Genomic DNA, 21954 nt, shown 5'->3' on the forward strand with positions numbered 1-21954 from the left:
AAAAGCAGGAAGCTGGAGGCAAGCCCACAGCCTTGCCAACTCACAAAAGCTGCTTGGCAAATCCCAACTATATGTAAGTCTGGAGAAAAGACTACTAGCAAGTAAAGGGTTTTTGTGAGGACAGGAAAAAAGGCAGCAGGGAGCCACCAGCAGCAAACACGGAGGGGACGGAGCGGATGGTAGGGCAAAGGGAAAAAAGAAAGCCAGGCTGAGCCCCAGGCCCCATCATCTCTTAGTTGGAATAGGCCTCTGGCCTATTCTTCCTTTCAGTCACCACTTAATCCAGGGATGAGCTCCCGGGGCCCAAGTGCAAGGCTGGCTTAAGGCATTTATTGATCCATAAATGTTCACTGAAATGGAATCAAAACACTTGTGCAACTTCAGTTGGTAAAGCATTTTCACAAACATCAGTTGATTAAGCCATCCATGTGGGATGGGGCTATCCCTATTTTACCGTCACTGACAATGAGTTTTAGAGATGTGGTGACTTCGAGAAGCTCACACAGCCAGGAGGGAACACGTTTGCCATCATGTCGCCAGGAACCCTCTCCAAATTCAGTTTTGATCATAGCCCATCCTCACCCCCCAAACTGCCTACAGAGAGAGTCCCAACTCCCTTCCACAGAGCTCAAAGTTCTCCTTGGCCTGAGCCCCAAGTACCCTTCCACTGAAATAGCCCACTCCAGCTCTCTACAAAACACCTACACTTTTTATTCAGCTATTGTTTTTACACTCTTTTCCCCTTAGCCTTGCATGTTGTACAGTATTTTCTGACACCACTTCTCTGATTCTCCAACACCACTGGGTGTCCAACAATTCGATTCAGTTCTGATGCTAAGTACCTGGAGTTAGCATCAAATGCCACAAGTTAAAGGACTCAGTCCCACAAGACTGTCCCACTTCAGATCCAGCTGCAAATGGGGTGCCCAGACCACCCACAATTCTGCCGACCAACTACAAGTTCAGTGGCTTCCACAAAATCCTCTCAGGTTCAGTAATTTGCTAGAAGTGCTCATAGAACTCAAGAAAGCACTTTACTTACATGTACTGATTTATTATAAAGGACACAACTCAGGAACAGCCAAACAAGAGATGAATAGGGGAAGGAATGGGGGGAGGGGGTGCAGTGTTCCCAAGCCCTCTGGAGCCGTGTCATTCTCCCAGCACTTTGATGTGTTCCGCAACCCAGCAGCTCTGAATCTCTGAATCAAGAGTTTTTGCAGCGCTCAACGTCCAGCCTCCCCTCCCCTCCCAGGAGGTCAGTGGTGGGGCTCAAAGTTCTCACTCTCTAATCACTTGGTCTTTCTGTTGACCTGTCTCATCCTGAAGCTATCTAGGGAGTCCCACTTTAACTTACCTCATTAGCATAAACTCAGGTGGTATCAAAAGGAAATCATTATGAACAACAAAAGAAACTCCTATCACTCAGAAAATTCTAAGGGTTTTAGGGGAATTGGGGACAAAACCCAAATATTTATTGCACTACACGTATCCTTCCTTCAGTTTTCCATTTACCAAAATTCTCTTTATATTCAAGCAACTATGAAACTGCCACTGAAAACAAATTGCTCCTTCAATGCCACTCTCTGGTGAGTTCCCAGAGGCAGGGCGGTGTCCTGGCCAGCCCTGTGTCCTCCACGAGTCAAATCAAAGGACAGCAGGGGCTTCCTAGGTGGCGCAGTGGTTGAGAATCCGCCTGTCAATGCAGGGGACATGGGTTCAATCCCTGCTCCAGGAAGATCCCACATGCCACGGAGCAACTAAGCCCGTGCGCCACAACTATTGAGCCTGTGCTTTAGAGCCCGGGAGCCACAACTACTAAGCCATGTGCTGCAACTACTGAAGCCCACGTGCCTAGAGCCCGTGCTCCGCAACAAGAGAAGCCACGGCAATGAGGAGCCTGTGCACCACAATGAAGAGTAATCCCCACTCACCGCAACTAAAAAGAAAGCCCACGCACAGCAAAAAAGACCCAACACAGCCAATAAAATAAATTAATTAATTAAAAAAAAACAAACAAAAAACAAAGGACAGCATGGGCAGCTGGCCTACGGTGGTGGGACACGGTTAGGGAGCCAAGCGATGCCTGCCCAGCCTTCAGCCCCCTTGTCTCCCCTCTGAGCCAAGGAAAGAGCAAACCGAGGCAACGTGGGTTCCTGCCTCAGGAGAAACAGAAACAGGACTGTAGGTATTGTCCAAGCTCTCTGGGCAAGTCAAGGCAACCAGGAGTCCACACAGACTATGCTCCAGGTCAGGGGTGGAAGGGAGGGAGCATCGAGGCCAGATGTCTAAAGCTAGAGCCACTCCAACAAGGAAGGAACGACAGAAGAGATGAGTAACCACATATGGCTGTTTATTTCATACAGGGCTCTGTACAAAATATTTACACATATTCTTTACAGAACAGTAAACCATTTGAAGGTAAAAAGATAATGCTTTCTTCTCATTGGCAGGGGATAATCCTGATGTCAGCAAAGCTATAAAACAAACAAACTTTCTCCTTCCTAGACCACAACAGAAGCCAATGCCACCTGCTTCCTGGAATCCAAAAGGCCATGGCCTTGGGACCCTGATCACATGCACCTCCCTTCCTCTTCCCCATCAATTCCTTCAGTATTTACAGACAGGCCAGAAGGTTTGTGGCAGAAGGGGCTGATGCTGTCCATTTGGAAAGATTACAAGAGGACAAACGTTGCGGGAGAAGACTGGGAATATCTGCCACATCAACTGGATCCTGGAAGAATTTTCTTTGTCTTGATGAATCTACCACTTTATACATCAATCCATCCACATCACACTAACCCCTGGTGGGACTCCTGCTATGGAGGATGACCCACCACTCTGAGCTTTTTTTGGTTGTAAAGTGCTCAGTGTAACAGTGTAGACAAATGCCTCTCCTAACCACCTTACACACCGTGGGCATACGGGGAGGATGTGGAGGTCTGGGTGTGGTGGGGTGGAGTGCTTCTGGCATGTCTACTTTAGGAAAACACCTGCCAAGAGAACAGTGCCCATGACAGACCAGGAACATAAAAGTACATGGCTGCTTCATACTATACACCCCAGTTCTTCCAAGCAGCAGAAGGCACTTTTTTTCAAGCCACAGTTAATATAAAACAAACCTGGCTTCGCTTACAGGAAAAGCTGTACCAGAAGAACTGAATATCCATCTTGTTCCCTAACGCCTGGAGAGGCCTCAGGAAGCCAGCAGCAGGGGGGCTGGCTGTCCCAGGCTCCCACCACACTTCAGGCTGCTTTGTCCCTTTCTGGGTGCTGACAAGTTTCCAATGACATTTCCAACCAGGAAGGAGAGACTAGCAGTTGAGGAGATAAGTCAAACCCAAAACACACAAAGCTGAGGTTGTGAGTGGATGCCTATTTGGGAGGGTGGCCTATTTGGGAGTAGAAGGATGACTGGGGGAAAACAAGAAAGAAAGGAAAGGAAGCTGGACAAGAAGTGGCCACTTTGGAAGTGTGAGGCTGTTTACAAATAGCAACTCTGGCTAAAGTGAAATGTTAAATAATTGAGTAGAAAGGAAACTTCAGGGTTTTAGAAGTTCATCCTTCTGATGAGAACTATTTTTTGTCCCATGAAGGAACTATTATTTTCAAAGTGAGGGTACTTTACATGTTGGGTGTATGTAATTCTAAAAATAGTAGTAAGTGTCTTTTATAAGCATCATCATGTGGCTTGTGGAAGAGAATAAGCAGGGGGGAGAAAAAGGCAGGCAAAAACCAGCCTATGTCTGGGCTCTAAAACTTAGCATTCCTTCCTGTTTGACTGGAAATGCCCAAGTGATTTCTAGGCTGAAAATAGATACGATTTACCTAGTAACCTAGTTTCTCATGTGTCTCTCAGATTTCTCACCAGCTATTGGAGCTGTTTGTAACAGGGGCCAATCTTGCTCCCAGGACAGCCTCCTCTGCCCCTTTGCCTTCATTCCAAAGTCTCACTTCTTTAGCAGCAGCTCCATCCTCTTTGTCCAGCTGAAGCAGACAGAATGGGAGGAGCTGCCAGGAGGGCATTCAGTGGTCCAGCTCACTTACTACCAGCAGCCAAGACGCTCCCCATCAACCAGGCCCAGCAGGTTCCAAAGACAGCCGGGGAGCTCAGAAACCCACTTCCTTCAACACAAGAGGAGGCGGCGAAGAGCCCACTCATAAGCCCACTGTGAGGGAGAAAGAGTTCTGTGCTTGGGCCCCCAAGTGCCCAGCATCACACAGGCTCTGCTACTGGCCTCTGAAGCAAAGGCATCCTTGGGGGGGGGGAAGGGTGCAGGAATAGAAAACCCTTGACAGAAACCCTTTTAATAAAGGAAATTCCACCCCCTCCCAGTCTGTCTGTGGAAGGGTGAGACCTTGATGTCATGTAAGAGGAAGTGTCTTCTCAGGCATTTAGGGAAACAGCTGCAGCTGAAACTTTGGGGCCCACTCCAGGGCACTTTTCACCACAGCCAGAGCAGCCGCTCCAAGCGCCACCGTCAGCCCCATTACCGCCAGCTTCACAAAACGGTTGGTCCTTGGTTTGGTCAGGACATCTTTTGTTCGCTCCTCAGGCCGCAGAAGTCCCCGAAACCGCTGCCGCAGTACCATGTCAGGCCTCTGCTGGGCTGATGCCAGCTCAAAGTCTTTGAAGGTAGAGGCTGCTGTTCTGCAGAGGAAAAGGAGACAGAAGGGAATGGGATGAGAGAAGAAGGGAAAAAACCAGAGCCATCCATTGCTCAGAAAACGCCTCTTGATAAAAACTCATCTTGATAAAAACTCATGAAGTCTCAAGTGGGGATTCCGCTGGCATAAGCATACGTCTCTGGAAACACCACTCCCAGCCCTGTCCCCACCAGACACAATCTTCCATCATTTCTGCTCACTAACAAACACCCCTGTTCAACCAGTGCCTTGGCCCCACTCACTTCTCGGCTTGCTGTTGGGCAGCTGCCTCCCGAGCAAGTTCGGATGGGGGAAACTGAACAAAGAGGTCTCCTGCTCTACTGATCAGTGTCTCATAGGGCAGGTCCTGAGGGATCTGGGACAACAGGTGGTGGACCGAGGCCATGTCGCAGTCACAATCCAGGACTTCCTGCTCTCGATACAACACGATCTGTGGGGAGCAAGGCCTTGCATCAGAGACCAGAACATACATGGCCTTGGCCACTTCATTTCATTCTCCTTGGAGGTGAATTTAAATTGGTACCAAACAGGGCTCACCCCCAAAGTGCAGCAAATTCTTGTATCCATCTAGGAAGTAATGATGTACATATCTGAGCACGTTTCCCACTGGGCTAGCCCTTCCTACTAGAGGCAAATTTGCACCCCATGACATAAAAGGCTGACCAATTAAATGAAGGAGGTTCTTTCAGGAGGAAGGAAAGGAGAGGGATTACTGGAGATTCCTAGAGCTCCAGCACAGAAGAAATGGTTCAAAACAGTAGAAAGAATGGTCTTGCTCCCTTTAAAGAACAATGAAGAGCGCTGTGAGTCCCCACCTCCACCCTCACATCCGATGGTTCAGGCCCCTCTAATAACCGGCGCCCCTCACCCCCGACGAAAAGCCATCTCAGCTTTCTATCATAATACCACACCTCTTCTTTTCTTAAACCCGGAGTTAGCCCTTTGTACTAGCTCCAGGAGTTGTCAACAGAAACCCTGGTCACAATGCACAAGAGCATTTTAAAGGTTCAGAAGAATCAAGCAGTAAACAAATCTAACAACTCTGTTTAACCAGCATTACCCAAACTTATTTTTACACAGAGCAATTTTTTTCTCCCACATCTCTGCCCTTAACATTCCACAGAATAGTGTCCAGGGATGGCAGCCCAGGAAGTGCTATCTTTTGCATCTTTCCATAATCACCAGGTTTCCCTTTAGGGAAGATGATCAAGCTGGACTGGGGGCTGCACACCAAAGTGCTGGCTCATGGTCTGTACCTACCACAGCTGCAAAGTAAATGGGCATGAGCGGGTGGCAGGCCAGGAAGAAGTCGTATAACCGCACGACGTGCCTGAAGTCACACAGGACGTGCCCAAACCAGGTGATGAGCCAGCTGAGCGCAAAGATGGTCCCCACCTCGGCACTAGAAGCAAAGAAGTTCAGATGTTAGGTTCCCTGCTGAGGCATCTCTTCCCCTTCTCTGGGCCTTCTTTGTTCTCAGTGTTGTGTGAAAAAAGCATTTGGGAAACACGCTTTCTGGAAAATTCAGCACCTTTTCCTCACAAAATAGAAAGTACAATATACCCAACATAACGACACTAATAACACAATAGGGTCCTGGCTGCCTTATCTCCCTGGGTGCTCTACTAATGGCCAACAAATGTCAAGGGTCAAGAATTAGCTGTTCTCAGAGAACCACACCACCATTTGCCTTCTGAGAAAGTCACATCCTTTGGGGGGCACAGGCACATATTCTCAGGCTTGAAAACATAACTGAATTAGTTTTACAGCTAACAAGAGATGACTGAAATACCATAAGACACAGCCTTTTTTTTTTTTTTTTTTCTTTTAAGAGAGGCAGACATTGGCGAAGGACACATTTCCAACTAAACAGAAGAGAAAAATCACACAAGAACTGCAAAGAAGTATTTCTTCTCCTTGGTACGTGGTGAATATAAAACAACCCCCAGATGGCCTTGTCTTTCTCACCTCCGGATCCTATAGGACTCTGTACTTCTGTTGTAGCAATAACCTCAAAGTCTACCGTACTTACCTTGTCCACCTCTCTCCACTAGATGTAAACTCCTCAAGGACATGGGCTGTGACATCTCTTGTATCCCCCAAAGAGCACAGCACCCAAAAAGTGTTCCAAGACTGTGTACAGAACTGAATTTTCCAGATTGCTGGTAACTGGAAAGGACAACTCAGAAGAACTTAACACTAATCAACATAAGATGATGGTGCAATTGAGCCAGACTTGTGAGGAATAAACAAAGGCTAGGAGAAAGCTGAAGGGTGTGTGTGTGTATGTGTACACACATAAATGCAGACACATATATACCTCTGCATGAAGTCATGGAGTTCTGGATTCACCTGGTCAATGATGGGCATCAGATAGTTTAATATATGCTTGGTGTTGTCCATTGTTGGATCCATGAAATCCCTAGAAGGAGATAATTCAACAAACGTGGTCAGACCAAACACTTGGATCGGGGGGGGGGGGCGGTAGGGTGGAGCAGTGCTCAAACCATGGAAAGCACTGACTAGAAAAGGCTGAGGAATTATCCCCAGGGGGACTTGAGTGATACCCATCCTCTTAGGCTCCTTTGTGCTGGTACCTGAGGTGATGGGTAGACAATTTTTCTACCAGGGATGTTGCCAGCTTCTCACCCACCACCAGCAAAAATGTGACCACGATGTCGTGGTAGCCCTGGTAGTAGTGCAGCTGAGGGTTGCGCTCCAAGATGAGGAGGATGATGTCGATCAGTTCTTCCTGGAGCCCTTCTCTCTGTTCTTCTGGCATGCCTGGGGAGTGGAGGGGAGGGGAGATGCCCTTGAACATGGCAAGCAGCCTATTAACATGGAGGTTAGGAAGATGGTCAGCCGTGGACTGGCAGAGAAAATGTTTAATAAGAGAAAACTAACTACAAACAACTTGGCAACACACTCAAGATCCACACACTGTTGATACCGCCTGGCATGTAGGAAAGAGTCACAGACTGGCCACCTTACAGTGGGAGAACCCAGCCAACACCATCTTAACCAAGTCTCCACAGGTCATGCTGCCAGTACTGTGACTACTGGACAGCATGTGCCTCCTGATGTGCTGCAGTGAAAAAAACTCAGCATCTCTTTGGTGGAATTCCTATCAAGAGTGCATCACCTAAATCTTACAAGGAGGAAATACCACATAAACCCAAACTGAGGGAGATTTTATAAAATAACTGGCTTGTCATAAAATACAAAGGAACTATTCCAGAATAAAGGAAGCTAAAGAGAGATGAAGACTGAATGGGAAATGCATGAATTTGTATTTCCTTTTCCTGTAAAGAACATTATTGGAATAAATGGTGAAATCTGAATAAAATCTGTATATTAGACAGCAGTATTTTTCAATGTTGTTACTGATTTTGATTGTGATTGTGTAATAAGAGCCATGTTTTTAAAAAACATGCCCTGAAATATTTAGGGATAAAGGGGTGCCACATGTGTAATTTATTCTAAAAACATTTATGTGTGAGCATGGTGAAGGAGAAAGAGAGAGCAATACTAAAGCAAATATAGTAAAAGGCTGACATATAAGGAAATCTGGGTAAAAGCTACCTGGGGAATTTTTTGTCCTATTTTTGCAACTTTTCTGTAGGTATGAAATTATATAAAAGCAAAAAATATAAGAGATGTAGGTTCCCCTCAGAACCAAACCAAATATCACAGGAAATACTAATCTTGAACCAAAGATACAACTGGAAACAGAGAAGCCTGTCTCAGGAACTCTTGCAGCACATGCACCTAGTTCTGGCAGTGGTCTATGTGGCTCCTCAGCTCATTTGGCTTTTATTTTTTTTACTTATTTATTCAGTTATTTATTTATGTATTTATTTTAAAAGGAAATGTATTCTATTTTTTTAAATTTATTTATTCATTTATTTATTGGCTGTGATGGGTCTTCATTGCTGCACGTGGGCTTTTTGTAGTTGCAAAGAGCAGGGGCTATACTTCAGTTGTGGTGCGCGGGCTTCTCAGTGCGGTTGCTTCTCTTGTTGCGGAGCACGGGATCTAGGCACACAGGCTTCAACAGTTATGGCACATGGGCTCAACAGCTGTGGCTCGCAGGCTCTAGAGCACAGGCTCAGTAGTTGTGGCACATGGGCTTAGTTGCCCTGAAGCATATGGCATCTTCCCAGACCAGGGCTTGAACCCGTGTCCCCTGCATTGGCAGGTGGATTCTTAACCATTGCGCCACCACGGAAGTCCTCATCTGGCTTTTAGTATAAACATGCCAATCCTTGGCCTCATGACCTGCTTTAGAAGAACGGCACACAGCACAGCTTTCCTACACCATTAGGTTTTCCAGTCAAAAACAGATCTTGTGAGAGAAAACAGCTAATGCAAGGGCCCAGACTAAACTGAACAAAGATTTTTAGGTGAGAGTGAAGCTCATCTCTTGTCCATTTTTACCCGCCCCTTCTCAAAAAGGCATACTCTAAAAAAGAATACATGGAGCACACCAAGTATCATGCATAGGTAAAGTAATGAAAGTAGTGAGAGAAAGAAAGTAAACCTTATTTGAGTTTTCAGTATACAAGTGGTCAGCTAAGCTCAGAAGAACATGAATGTAAAAAGAATATGAAACCACACGGAAAGCTCAGCCTATGAGAATAACATGTCACTGATATCACATAAGTGGAAGACGAATAGAGGGTTCAGGGGGAAAACAGATTACCTAGGGAAAAATATGGGATGCCTCTGTCCTATGTGGTCTCCTCAAGACCAGCAGGATAGGAAAAGGGAGCTATAGGCATATGCGCTTTATCAAAACCAAGACAGCAGGCTACTGGCTACAAAGGAATCACAAGAGCCTTTCCAGGGACCAAGGGTGCAAGCAAGAAAGAAGCCCTTTAACAGACAAAATCTAATGCCAGAACATGGGTTCAGAAGAGTGAGGCAATGGGTTTAGAGGCTCTTGTTCCCTCTAGCAACTCTCCTCTTCACAGCCCTAAAGGTGGAGTTGCCAAAGAGAGAGAAATAGATGAGGCTTGCTGCCCGGTTTCCCTCAGTGTGAAAGTGGAGACAACGGTCATTCTTCTCATTATTCCTGAGAACGGGGAGACAATTTTAGGGAGAGATTCTTTAAACATGTAGGGATTGGCCATCCTTTCCGTCCAAGGGCCCCAATATATGTATATGCAAGACACCATTATTGATATATGAAGATATTAATAGTTCTTGTTAGTGACCATTTCCAAACCAATCTGCTCTTTAAAGCGAGACTGATGGCTCTTGCAATCCCTATGAAGTCTCCTCTGTGGCTCTGAAGGGGGGAAAACCCCTCTTCTCTCATTTACCACCTCTAGGCCAAGAGAGACTATTTTGGGCTCAGGCCTTCACAGTGGGGGTCTGAAGGGACTGAGACAATGAAAGAATGACTCAGCAGACTGGGAGCACAATGGGTCCCTGAGGAGGCAGGCTCCTGCATGTGGTCACACTCTGTGCTGGAATGGAAACTTCCGGGGACAAGCAAGCCCCAACACAGGAAAGTAAGTGCAGCTGGGACAGAAGAACCGCCCCCACCCCCAGGAAGACTCAGAGTGTGTCTCACCAGGAGGGAACCGCCGTAAAGACCGTCTGACATCCAGGAGCACTTGCTGGTAGTCCTTGCTCATCTGTCGTAGGTTTTTCCCTATTGGACGAAAAAGGACATGTTACTGCAGGATTGTCTGGGAAGCCACATCAGGAGCAAAACATCCTGGCATGACATAAAAGCCCTGAAAGACATACTTGGGCTTTTTCTTGAAGGGGACATGACTCTAGGTACAGTATTTGGAGAGGAATTCCTGGTTTAGTTCCAAACATGCTGTTTCACGCAAGTCATGATGACAGTAAGAGGAGGGACCACAGATTATCCAGGAGGCAATAGAGAGACGTGCAAAGAGCAGCAGAGGAGAAATCAGGAGGCCGGAAGCCCTGTGCAGGCTGCTACTGTGTGTTACCGGGAACTGCTCTGAATTTCAAAGTACACAGCTGCAAAATGGGGATTATTCCCTTCCATAGGTACGTCTCAGATTACTGTAAGGATCAAATAAGACCATGAATGTGGAAACCACAGACCTCTGGAAAAACTCTAACATCTGCAAAGTCTAGGGAACACTAAGCTGTTCAGAAAGGAGTATTAAGATAAACTCATGTAGAGAAGAACCTAACCTCTCTTGACCCTGCAATTCTAAAACTAAGACACTGCAAACAGGACATAGTACTTATGTCCACCTGCTAAGACCAACTGAAAGTAAGGAGGCAGTCTCTAATATATATAACAAGTGTGCATTTCCTTCATAATCAAAATCAAAACTTACCAGAGAAGCCTGTACATAGTTTCCCACACACAGACTTCATTTTATAAAGATATGGGAAATCTGGAATCTGACAGAACACCATCTCAGGATTTAGAGTGTGAATATAGCAATGTCTTTTCCTTCCAACAAAAAGATCACTGCTCTGAGGTAACCCGGTTCCAAAGATAATAACATGCAGCAACTTAAAACATCTACTTGGCTGCACCATGACACTGTGAACTTTTTATCAGCAGAGGCTGCTTTAATCATCTCTAGTACCTGGCACACATTAGGAGCACAATTAGTACTTGCCAAATGAATGAAAGAATCCTCAGCATCTGGACTTTTGCCAAACATGGCAGGAAAGCAATAAATGTTTGTGGAGTGAATGAATGACAAAGTGGAGTCACCATTTTGCTGTACTTTCTTTTGTATTCTGTACTGTATTCTAAGGAACTCTTTTTTTTTACTACATGGGTCTTGTGAATAAGTTAAGTATACTTGTCCCTTCGTATTCGAGGGGGATTGGTTCCAGGACCCCCAAGGATACCAAAATCCACAGATGCTCAAATCCCATACATTAAATGGTGTAACATTTGCACATAACCCATGCACATCCTCCTGTATACTTTAAATCACCTCTAGATTACTTATAAAACCTAACACAATGTAAATACTATGTAAATAATTGTGCCAGAGCACAAAAAATTCAAGTTTTGCTTTTTGGAAATTTCTAGAGGTTTTTTTTCCAGAATATTTTTGATCCATTGTTGATTGAATCCTTGGACTTGGAGGGCCAACTGTAACAGCTTTTCATAGAATTACAGAATTTCAGAATTCAAAATGGCCTTAGTATTTCCCCAGAAAAAGTTTTTTGGTTTTTTTTTTTAAGGGCCGTAGAGGTATTATCTCTCCCCACTACCCCATGTTTCTCAAAATGTAGTCCACCTGCATTAGAATTAGGTGGGATTCTTGTTAAAATACAGATTCCTACAACCCACTTCTAAGTGAATGTAAACTGTAATGTACATTTTGTCTGTTCGTTTGTTTCTTGGCTGCGCTGCTTGGCTTGCAGAATCTTAGTTTCCTGACCAGGGATTGAACCGGGGTCCCAGCAGTGAAAGCGTGGAGTCCTAACCACTGGACCACCGGGGAATTCCCGGAATATACATCTTTAATAAACTCCCCTAACTAGCCAATAATAGCTAGCTACCTACCTGCCTAATAAAAGCTCATTCCATTTTTTTATTAAAATTCTACTTACCAGTTTGGTCTTACTTTCAGAGTAGGCCCAAGGATATCCTAAAATGTTTTAGGAGTTCATCTACCCTTGGTCTGAAATGAGCATAAAAATCAAAGACCCTGGAATTCTCTTTCCCTGCCTCCCCTCACAGCACCTCACCTCCTAATTACCTGATATAGGAGGCGGATCATTGGTGTTGACATTCAGGAGCTTGGGCCACACTTTCCGCCTGATCTCATCAGTCAGGAGCCCTCCTTCACTGATAGCCATGCGTCTAAGGGCAGCCACATCAGCAGGATCACTGCTCAGAGCCTGGTAGATCTCTGCCACTTTCTTTTTCCTTTTGCCATTAAAGTCTGCAAAACAGAAGGGAAAAGGGCATTAGGCACATATTCAGTATGTATATATTTTCTATTCAGGGCTCAATCTCCTTACTTGGTTTGACGTAAGGTAGGTATATTTAAAGTCAATCTACTGATATTTCACTAGCACATAGTGTGTAAAACAATAAGGAGATATGCCATATAAGTAACAAAAAACGAATTACAATTATAATAAATGCTCAGTACATTCAGGCATATCTAACAGTTAATGTTTATGTTTTCCTAATATAATGCTTGTGCTTTCTTAATGCTAAACTTTACAGAGCATACATATCTCTTTAATATAATAAATTTTCTCTGTTTATAGAGGAAAAACTTATATACATGTCACCAAAATTCAATATTACATTTTAAACAAAACCACATGTGGAAAAAGTCTCCAGTTACACGCTAATACAACTGGTAAAACATCAGAATCACATGGAGATATTTTCCAAAGTAGAATGTCAAAGGGTATACTTGGGTCTCCAGCATGGTCAGTGGTAAGAGAGGCATGATACTGCATACAAAGCAACTGCTTCTCAAGAACCATATTAATTACTGATGATCAGGAAGCAATGTTTTTTTAATATATATAGGATTTTTTTTAAAGATTTATTTTATTATTTATTTATTTATTTATTTTTGGCTATGTTGGGTTTTCATTGCTGCACATGGGCTTTCTCTAGTTGTGCCTAGCAGGAGCTACTCTTTGTTGCGGTGCGAGGGTTTCTCATTGCGATGGCTTCTCTTGTTGCGAAGCATGGGCTCTAGGTACACGGGCTTCAGTAGTTGTGGCACGTGGGCTCAACAGCTGTGGCTTGCAGGCTCTAGAGCACAGGGTCAGTAGTTGTGGCACACAGGCTTAGCTGCTCTGTGGCATGTGGGATCTTCCTGGCCCAGAGATCGATCCCGTGTCCCCTGCATTAGCAGGAGGATTCTTAACCACTGTGCCACCAGGGAAGCCCCTGGAAGTAACATTTTAAGCATCTTACATCCTTATGTGTTATTTACACACTGGCATTTTGCTGTGTTTAAGTTACTTTTTTAGGAGATTGGTTGAGAGTCTGTGGTTAACATGCATCATATTATAATTTTTCTATTTAAAATAATGGGGTAACAGGCTGTCAGAGTTTTCATGCAGTATGTCTAATTTTAGGAACAGCAAACACAAGAAAAGTAAAACCAGACAACACCAAAGAGATGTCACAAAGCAGTGCACTATAACTGCCCAAAAAAGGTATGTGCAGACACCAAGAGTTCAGATGGCAGTGGGTCAGGCTAATCTGAGAAGGCATTACTGAAGAGTGCAATTTAAAAGGAAAGAGAAGGATTCTGAGAAGCTGGGAGGAGAATAGAAGAAAGGCTTGGAGACAGAAACATAGGCCCTTTCATTTAACCTATAAATGAACTCACTGAAAAATATTTATGTAGCATATACTAGGTGCAGGGCACTGGAGTTACTGTAAAATGTAAGATAACACTGGAAGGTAGGTTAGGCTTTAGAAGTGACTCACATCAGAAGGTAGATGAGGTTTTAGAATAGACACTAGGCAGCTCTCCTCAGTAATGTTCTATTCTGAGGCACGTCTACAAATTTTTTCCATGACAAAGCTGCACATTATTAACACAAATGAAAGTTGGTACTAATGGCCCTGGTTACCTATCAATGAGAGTTGTGACATAAACCATATAAACAGAGGCACCAACTGGTTTGGAGTTACATGCAACTGGAGGTATGGACAGGACCAGGTGCGTTTCCATCCAGGTAAACCTGTTCTCCTGGCTAGCTGTTATCTTCCCTAGTGACCTAGTAAGTGACCATCTGTTCCAGTTTGTTTGAGAGATTTCTGGTTTACACCTATAGTCCTGGCATAATTGTTCATAGCAAACCCCTCCTCCCATCCGCACTTTCAAAAATGTCCCAGGTTGGATGCTAAATTAAATGGTTACTTTACCTAGAAATCATGAAAAATCAAGTCCCAATTCCCTGTCAGCATGGCACCTAACTAGTCAAATGTTTATTTACAAGGTGCTTCAAGTTCTTGGCCTGGGTGTGTCTTCCCATCCATCCATCTTTCCATTAATCTATCCATTCATTTATCAGTCCTTCATTTAATGAACAACTACTCGTGGTAGGCACCACACCAGGGATAAAAACATGAATGACTCCCTCCCAGCACTTGAGAGGCTCACAGCAGGGAGGGACATAATTATTACACATGATATATAACAGAATCATGAAGAATCATGAAAACCCAGAGGAAAGATTGACTACTTCTGAGGCAATCGGGAAAGGCTTCGCCAAGAACATTTTGTGGTACTTCCCTAAAAAAAAGTTTGCACATGGAAGAGTGTGTTGAAGCGAGAGCATTCCAGAGAGTATGTGCAAAGACCTTGTCACATGAAAGAAACATCATGCCCTGAAAAACAGACAAATTCCTAGAGGCTGAAGTGTTAGGTAAAGGAAGAGAAGAGAGGCTGGAAGGACTGTAGTACATGCAGATAGCAAAAGAATCTGGACTTATCCTGCACTGAAGAGGAAAATAGGGAGGGATTTTACTCTGGGTCAAAGCACCATCCTTTGGAAGAGAAGGCTGTATGTTTCCAAAGCGGGATCACAGACACACAGGAAACAGAAGAGACTTTATACAACATAGGCTGAGACACAATATGAGCAGGAATTGAATTAATTTCCAACAAAGAAAACAATCATGTACTAAAAAAAAATTTTTTTAGAGTGTTCTTGTACTTTCTATATGTCATAAATTTAGAACACTTAAATGGTAATACTAAATATTTCTTGAGGTAGCTGACATCTAGAAACCTCGTTAACCTGTTTGCTAAGAGTATGGGAAATTTTCCTCACTTTTTTAAGACATGTATCTACCCTGCCTCTCTTTCCACTTAAGCTATTCAGCAATCTGGGGGAAAAGGAAAACCACTGTTTATATCTTGGAGGAAATACCACTGCAATCAGCTGGATTTCCAGTAGATTTTGGTAAATAATATGCTGAAATTTTAACTAATTCTGAACCCAAACCACAGCACTAATACTTATTTCTCTAAAAATTCTGTTTGGGGACTTCCCTGGTGGTGCAGTGGTTAAGAATCCACCTGCCAACGCAGGGAACACGGGTTCAATCTCTGGTCCAGGAAGATCCCTCATGCCGAGGAGCAACTAAGCCCATGTGCCACAACTATTGAGCCCGCATGCCTAGAGCCCATGCTCCACAACAAGAGAAGCCACTGCAATGAGGAGCCCACGCACCACAATGAAGAGTAGCCCCTGCTCGCTGCAACTAGAGAAAGCCTGTGTGCAGCAACAAAGACACAATGCAGCCAATAAGTAAATAAATAAATTTTTTTTTTTAATTTAGGAAAAAACAAAAAACAAAAGAGAATCTGCCTTCCAATGCAGGGAAAGAGGGTTCCATCCCTGGCCAGGGAACATAAGATCCCACGTGGCGTGGGGCAACTAAGCCCGCTGGCCACAACTAGAGAGCCTGTGTGCAGCAACTACAGAGCCCACACACTCTGGAGCCCTTGTGTCACAGCAGTGGATCCTGAGTGCCACAACTAAGACCCAGACAAAAAAATATATATATAATAAATTAAATAAATATTAAAAAAAATAATAACTCTGAATTCTACTTAATTCCTGCATTTCAAACTGTACTACTATCATCTTGATTCTGATGCTCTGTGGGAACTCAACACATATGAGTGGAACAGAACAAATAGCTTGGCTATTGTTCCTCCGGAAAAATTGGCCTACAGTAAATGGCACTATTTTCCCCATATTACTGTTAAGGATATCCACACTGTACAACACCAAATAGATTTGTAGGCGTTTTGGCCTTTTTCTAAAGCTACTGGTGATTCCCAGAGCAGAGTGCTACTCAACTGTGGATTTTAGCGGCTGTCTGCTCAGACCCCGATATCGCCTTTCTCAATCCCATAGTTAGCGATTGAATGTTAGCGGCAGATGAAGAAAGCACTCCTACGTGTACTACACCCACAAACAAATATTTCATTGCACCTAACGTACATACAGGCTTTGATTGTGACATTAAAAGGGAGGAGAAAAGAGAAAACTCAAGTGAGCTAGAGATGTATAAATTACATAGTGATAAGGTCAACTGCTAGACTACACAGTGAGCGAGAAAAGGTTATGCAGAGTCTCAACTGAACAGCTAATTTACACATATCCTCTTCACCTCAGAGAGAAAAATCAGAGCTATCCTTGGGATACCTGGAAAAAGGTTAAAATTAATGTCTAACTATTTTAAGATAAATTTTACATATGGATTTTGGGGTAGGACACATTTCTGGACTTAAGAATGCTATATTTGGGCTTGGGATAAAAGCCCACATTTCATCTAGAGATAGTATATATGTAATTCAACCCCCCTTGAATCCTTTATTCTCCAATTTTTTAATTGCTCCACTTAGAAGAGGGATGTATTACATATTCCAAAGCTGATACCTCCCAAATTCCTTTATAATAAAGGCCTTGGCTTTCATAACCACGACAGGATAAAATGACTATCCTACAGCTGGCTGCAAAATATAAGACTCTGCTATAAATAAATCCCTGCTGCCTGAAAAGTAATTCACTCAACAAAGGAAAAAGGAATGATATTGGCACTACTTGGCCTGCTCTCCATTAAAATGATCATTTAAATAAGGGGCACTGAAACAGTAGTTCTTAACTACTCAGATAAAGATGGGTGAGTCTGTTATTATCTCAAACCTCTCCCTACTCTGGCTAAGGAACCCACGTAAAGATTTCTGCTTCCTCAGAGCAACAGGTATCTCCAAGAATCTGGCTTGGGGAACTTAATATACAGGAAATGACAATGGCTAAAAATGAGCACTAGCTATGCTTCCTCTAGAAGTTTTTCCATATCAGCAAAATATGTATCAGTGACTTAGATCAGGTAAATGATCTATACACTTAATAACTGAATCTTATGCGCGAGCATAAAATTCCATAATGATTATTTGGTTGAAGCTTGCATATGAAGAAATCTTTTCAGACTTTAAACAGAAGTTAAACTAATATAAGCAATGCTAGCCTTAATCAAAGTAATGAAAGAGCCAGTCAGAGAGAGATCCTCCCAGACAGACACCCCCTGCTCCAACCCTTGAACTCCTGATGTTAACACTGGAAATTAACTTAAAAATTTATGCTTGAAAAAAAAATTTATGCCTGAACTTCATATCTGTACAGAGAAATACAGGGGGAGAGGAAAACCTTACCTTATTCTGAGTAAGGTTTCTATTAACAACAAAATAAAAGAAACTCTGTTTTGGGAGATACTAATTAGTTTCAACAAACAGTATCCAAATTAGCAGAGACTCATTTAACTACCTGAAAAATAAAGACAAGCATGTATAAAGGCAGGCTGCTCTACCCCCAACATGGAGAAAAATATTCTAGAGAGTAAACCAATTTAATCATAACCTCTACAAAGGAGATTTAATAGCATTAGTAACTTCACCAATTCTCCAATATGATTAAAAACAAAAACATATGGACACCAAGTGGGGGGGGGGAGGGAGATGAACTGGGAGATTGGAATTGCCATATAGACGTTACTAATAAGAAAAAAATATCAAACCGTATGCTTTAAAAAAAAACAAAAAACAAGAAAAACAAACAAAAAAACCCCTCCCAAATCTAAAGTCCTCCCATTTATCCAGAGAAGCCAAATCAAGGAAACAAGGATAAAGTCTTGCAATCTAAGCACAGCTGCACTACAACAGGTCACAAGACCCATACCACTTGGGGCAATGCCTATTATGCCAAGAGGACAGATGTCATACAAACACCAGCAAAGGGTTACAAGGCCAAAGGCTCCAAAAGAGTAATATGAGGAATGAGCTTCATTTCCATGCAGAATTAGGAGAAAAAGAATAACAAAATGGACCCAGAGAAATAGAATGAGAAAAACCAGGTGCTTCATCAAAACCTGGGTTGAATATGTGGTTGGTTCTATTATGGGCATCACCCACCAGAGGATGGAAAAGTGGAAAAGATACCTTAGTCTTCCCCGTGTATTAAACTGTATGTAAAACATATGTGAAAACATAGCGCCCAACGAAACCATGATTTCATGGAAATTAACATAAGACAGTATAAACAGAGAGACTCGCTTTTTACACAATTAGATAACATTAAAATAGGTGGCACAGGATTGAGACAGAGGGCCGACTGGTGGTTGCAGGGAGCTGTGGAGAATGGGGCCTGGGGAGTGACGGCCTTTCTTTTTGGCATTAGAAATGCTCTGGAATTAAGACAGTGCGATGGTAGCCCCACCTTGTAAAAATGTACTAAGAACCACTGAACTGTACACTTTTAAGGGTGAATTTCATTGCAATTAAAAGAAATATGTGGTCCACAGACACCGCGTCAATGCAGACGGCGACCGATGAATGAAGTTTGGGAAACCGGCCTGACCACTAGGGAGCCTGCGGACGTGGCCGGACGGTCTCGGTCGGGGGCGAGGCTCGGCCTCGGTTCTCAGGGAGACCGAATTCTCCTCTCCAGACGCGACGAGGTGGGACGCGGGGCTCCCGCTCGCCAGCGCCGTCCTTCCCACTGGGGGCGCGGGTCTGCCGCCAGGGTTCCTCCGGTCCCCTCGGCATCCGCGGACCCCCAATTCCCGGCCCTCTTCCCCTTCAGACGTGGCCCGGGCCTTCAGCCTCTTCCTCTCGCGCATCCCGCGCGGTCGCCCCGGGCCCCCAGGCCCGCGGCCCCTTCCTCCGGCAGCTGTCCCCTGCCCCTCGGGCCGCCCCTGTCCCTCAGGCCGTCCTCGCAGGCCGCTCCTGGGCGCCCCGGCCGGCTTCCGTACCTGCCTTCTCCGCGCCGCCGTCCCAGCGGCTGGAGGTGGGGCCGTCACCCTGCGCGCTGCGGACCGCCATGTCCCGGGGGCCCGGGCCCGGGCCCGAGCCCCGGCCGGCAGCGGAGCCGACAGAAGACGCGACAGGGGCCGCGGGACCCAGCGCCGGCTCCGCGGGGCCAGCTCGGCTCGGTCAGCCCGCGGCGCGCAGGCGTCCCCGCACACGCCCCGCCCCGTGCCAGCACGTGACCATCCGCTACGCCGGGCGGGCGGCGAGCGTCTGGTCCCGCGCGCAGGCGCCCTAAGCGGCGGGAGGAAGCTCCCAGGGAGCGCGCAGCGGAGAGTTAGTTCCATCTGAATTTGTAGAGTCTGGCGCTGTTGAGGAAATGAGTTCAGGAGCAGATTTTATCATTTCTCTTGTTTCTCTTATCTGTACAATGACACTGAGAATTTTAAAAGTACTGAACTCACAAGAGTTCTTGGGAAAGTGCTAAGACTACCAAGCATATAGCAACTACTCCAAAACTGTATACTCTGTTTTTGCTTACCAAGAATTTTACCTCCTGTCCCACCTCACCAAAGTTACTCCTGTTATCGTAGTTGGTGACTTCAGGGTTTAGCAGAACCATCGCATACGGTTATACATGTTGTGCACTGCACAATGCCAAAGGCGCCATTCACATATTTGGTTATGTAAGCAGCATTCCCTTTGAATTGTACAAAACTGGCCATTCATCCAAAAGGAGCATCTGTCTTAACAGGTCTTTGACCTCCTTGTCTCCAGTAACAGTCCTTTTTCTTCAATAGGCCACTTATTCCCTTGGCCCTATTGTTGTGGCCAGAAACTGCCCCACCTGTTAAATCTCCAGTGCTACGCCTCCCTCGTGATTCTGGTTGCTGGTTGCTACCATGACAATTCTTTATTCTGAGGCGTCCATTGCATGGAACCCATTACTACTGTCCTTCTCGGTTTCACCCAGATTCCATGGTTCACCATCACATTGTAAGTCCTTTTTAAAAAGGACCACTGGGTAGCCTTCATGAGCAGAAAAGACTCTGAAATTGATTTTTAAAACTAATATTCAAATTATTAAAATTAGAAATCTCCAAACCTTGTTTTCCCTTAATTGCAACTGACAAATTTTATAATTCCATTCGTAAATCTAGTAAAGTTTATTTTTACTTTTTTATTTTTAAAAATTAACTTATTTTTGGCTGTGTTGGATCTCCGTTGCTACAATTGGGCTTTCTCTAGTTGCAGCGAGTGGGGGCTACTCTTCATTGGGTGCATGGGCTTCTTATTGTGGTGGCTTCTCTTGTTGCGGAGCACAGGCTCTAGGCTCGTGGACTTTAGTAGTTGTGGCACATGGGTTCAATAGTTGTGGCTCGCGCAGGCTCTAGAGCACAGGCTCAATAGTTGTGGCACAGGGGTTTAGTTGCTCCGCGACATGTGGGATCTTCCCAGACCAGGGCTCAAACCCGTGTCCCCTGCATTGGCAGCCAGATTCTTAACCACTGCGCCACCACGGAAGTCCCTAGTAAATTTTAATTATCACTTCTTTGGTACTGTAACTAAGCAGGACCCTAAGGGACCTTCTCAGGGCAGAGACCCTCCTCCTCCTCCCCCTACCTCTCCCCCTCCCCCTCCTCCTCCTCCTCCTCTCCTCTGCCTGCCTCTTGCCTGTAGAAAAACTTTAGCCTCCTAGGCCTTCCTCAAGTTCCAAAGAATAAATTTAATCAGAGAAGTGAGACAAATTCAGAAAGAAAGGAAAACAAACAAGAAAAAATAATAATGGTTTAGCCATCGAACAAAGTCAAGGACCTTTCGTTCCTCCTCAAGGGCTGTAGATAATATTCTCCAGCCATATCCTTTGAGTTGTTTTACAGATACTGAAACCCCCACCAGGTGAAAGAAATTAATTGTATACTGCCTACAAGCACGTAGACCCAGACCGGTTGGAGCCAGAAGGTTGATGATGTTGACTCCTGACGACCTCACCACCAACCAAGCAGAAGAATGTCCACAAACTAATCATGTACTGCACAACTGCCCTCCCTCACCCTGTCTTTAAAAACCTTTCCCTGAAACCCATCAGGGAACTTGGGTCTTTTAAGCACCAGCTGCTTCGACTCCTTGCTTGGCGCCCTGCAATAAATGCTGCACTTTCTTTCACCACAACTGGTGTCAGGAGATTGGCTTTACTGTGCACGGGCAAGCAGACCCAAGTTTAGTTTGGTAACAGTACCATTAATAAACTCAGTCAATTAAGTTCCTTTGAACATTTGAAAATGCATTTATAAATTTAATAATTCATCTTCCTTTTTACAATACTACAAAAATATTAACACTGGGAGTTTAACATTTCTAGTTTTGATTCTAAATCATAGTTGAGGTTAAAAGATGTTTATTGCTTTGAAGAAAGAATTAAGTCACCCCAATTTGGGAGTAACATGCTCAAGCAATTTGGGGTATTTATTCCCTTCTCAGTTACTGTGCTGGCCAGTGAGCCAGCTGGATTCTTGTC

The 21954-nt window shown here is 44.5% G+C and overlaps 1 protein-coding gene across 2 annotated transcripts; it reads right to left on the reverse strand.

The window, feature by feature from the left end:
- Positions 1-2330: 2330 nt before the first annotated feature.
- On the reverse strand, positions 2331-19655 carry TBC1D20 (TBC1 domain family member 20). Of its 2 annotated transcripts, none has more exons than XM_057703136.1 (8): positions 19442-19655; positions 12390-12575; positions 10247-10327; positions 7266-7452; positions 6989-7090; positions 5929-6070; positions 4911-5098; positions 2331-4651 (listed from the first exon to the last, which is right to left on the reverse strand). In XM_057703136.1, exons 1-8 carry the CDS (start codon positions 19509-19511, stop codon positions 4396-4398), a joined length of 1212 nt encoding a protein of 403 aa, XP_057559119.1. In that variant the 5' UTR covers positions 19512-19655; the 3' UTR covers positions 2331-4395. The 2 variants fall into 2 exon arrangements, with proteins under 2 accessions (XP_057559119.1, XP_057559120.1); XM_057703137.1 differs by having other exon boundaries at positions 19446-19653.
- Between the last annotated feature and the right edge of the window lie 2299 nt (positions 19656-21954).

This window comes from Hippopotamus amphibius, chromosome 12, assembly GCF_030028045.1.
Source record: "Hippopotamus amphibius kiboko isolate mHipAmp2 chromosome 12, mHipAmp2.hap2, whole genome shotgun sequence".
NCBI classification, from domain to species: domain Eukaryota; kingdom Metazoa; phylum Chordata; class Mammalia; order Artiodactyla; family Hippopotamidae; genus Hippopotamus; species Hippopotamus amphibius.

Bases quoted from the DNA above. Each gene is read 5' to 3' on its own strand.
- TBC1D20 (XM_057703136.1), bottom strand. From the start codon at position 19,511: ATGGCGGTCCGCAGCGCGCAGGGTGACGGCCCCACCTCCAGCCGCTGG. The intron at 6,071-6,988 runs GTATATATGTGT...CTTTGCTTCTAG, and splicing joins CTCCATGACTTCATGCAGAG to TGCCGAGGTGGGGACCATCT. The intron at 5,099-5,928 runs GTAGGTACAGAC...TGCTCCCCACAG, and splicing joins CCATTTACTTTGCAGCTGTG to ATCGTGTTGTATCGAGAGCA.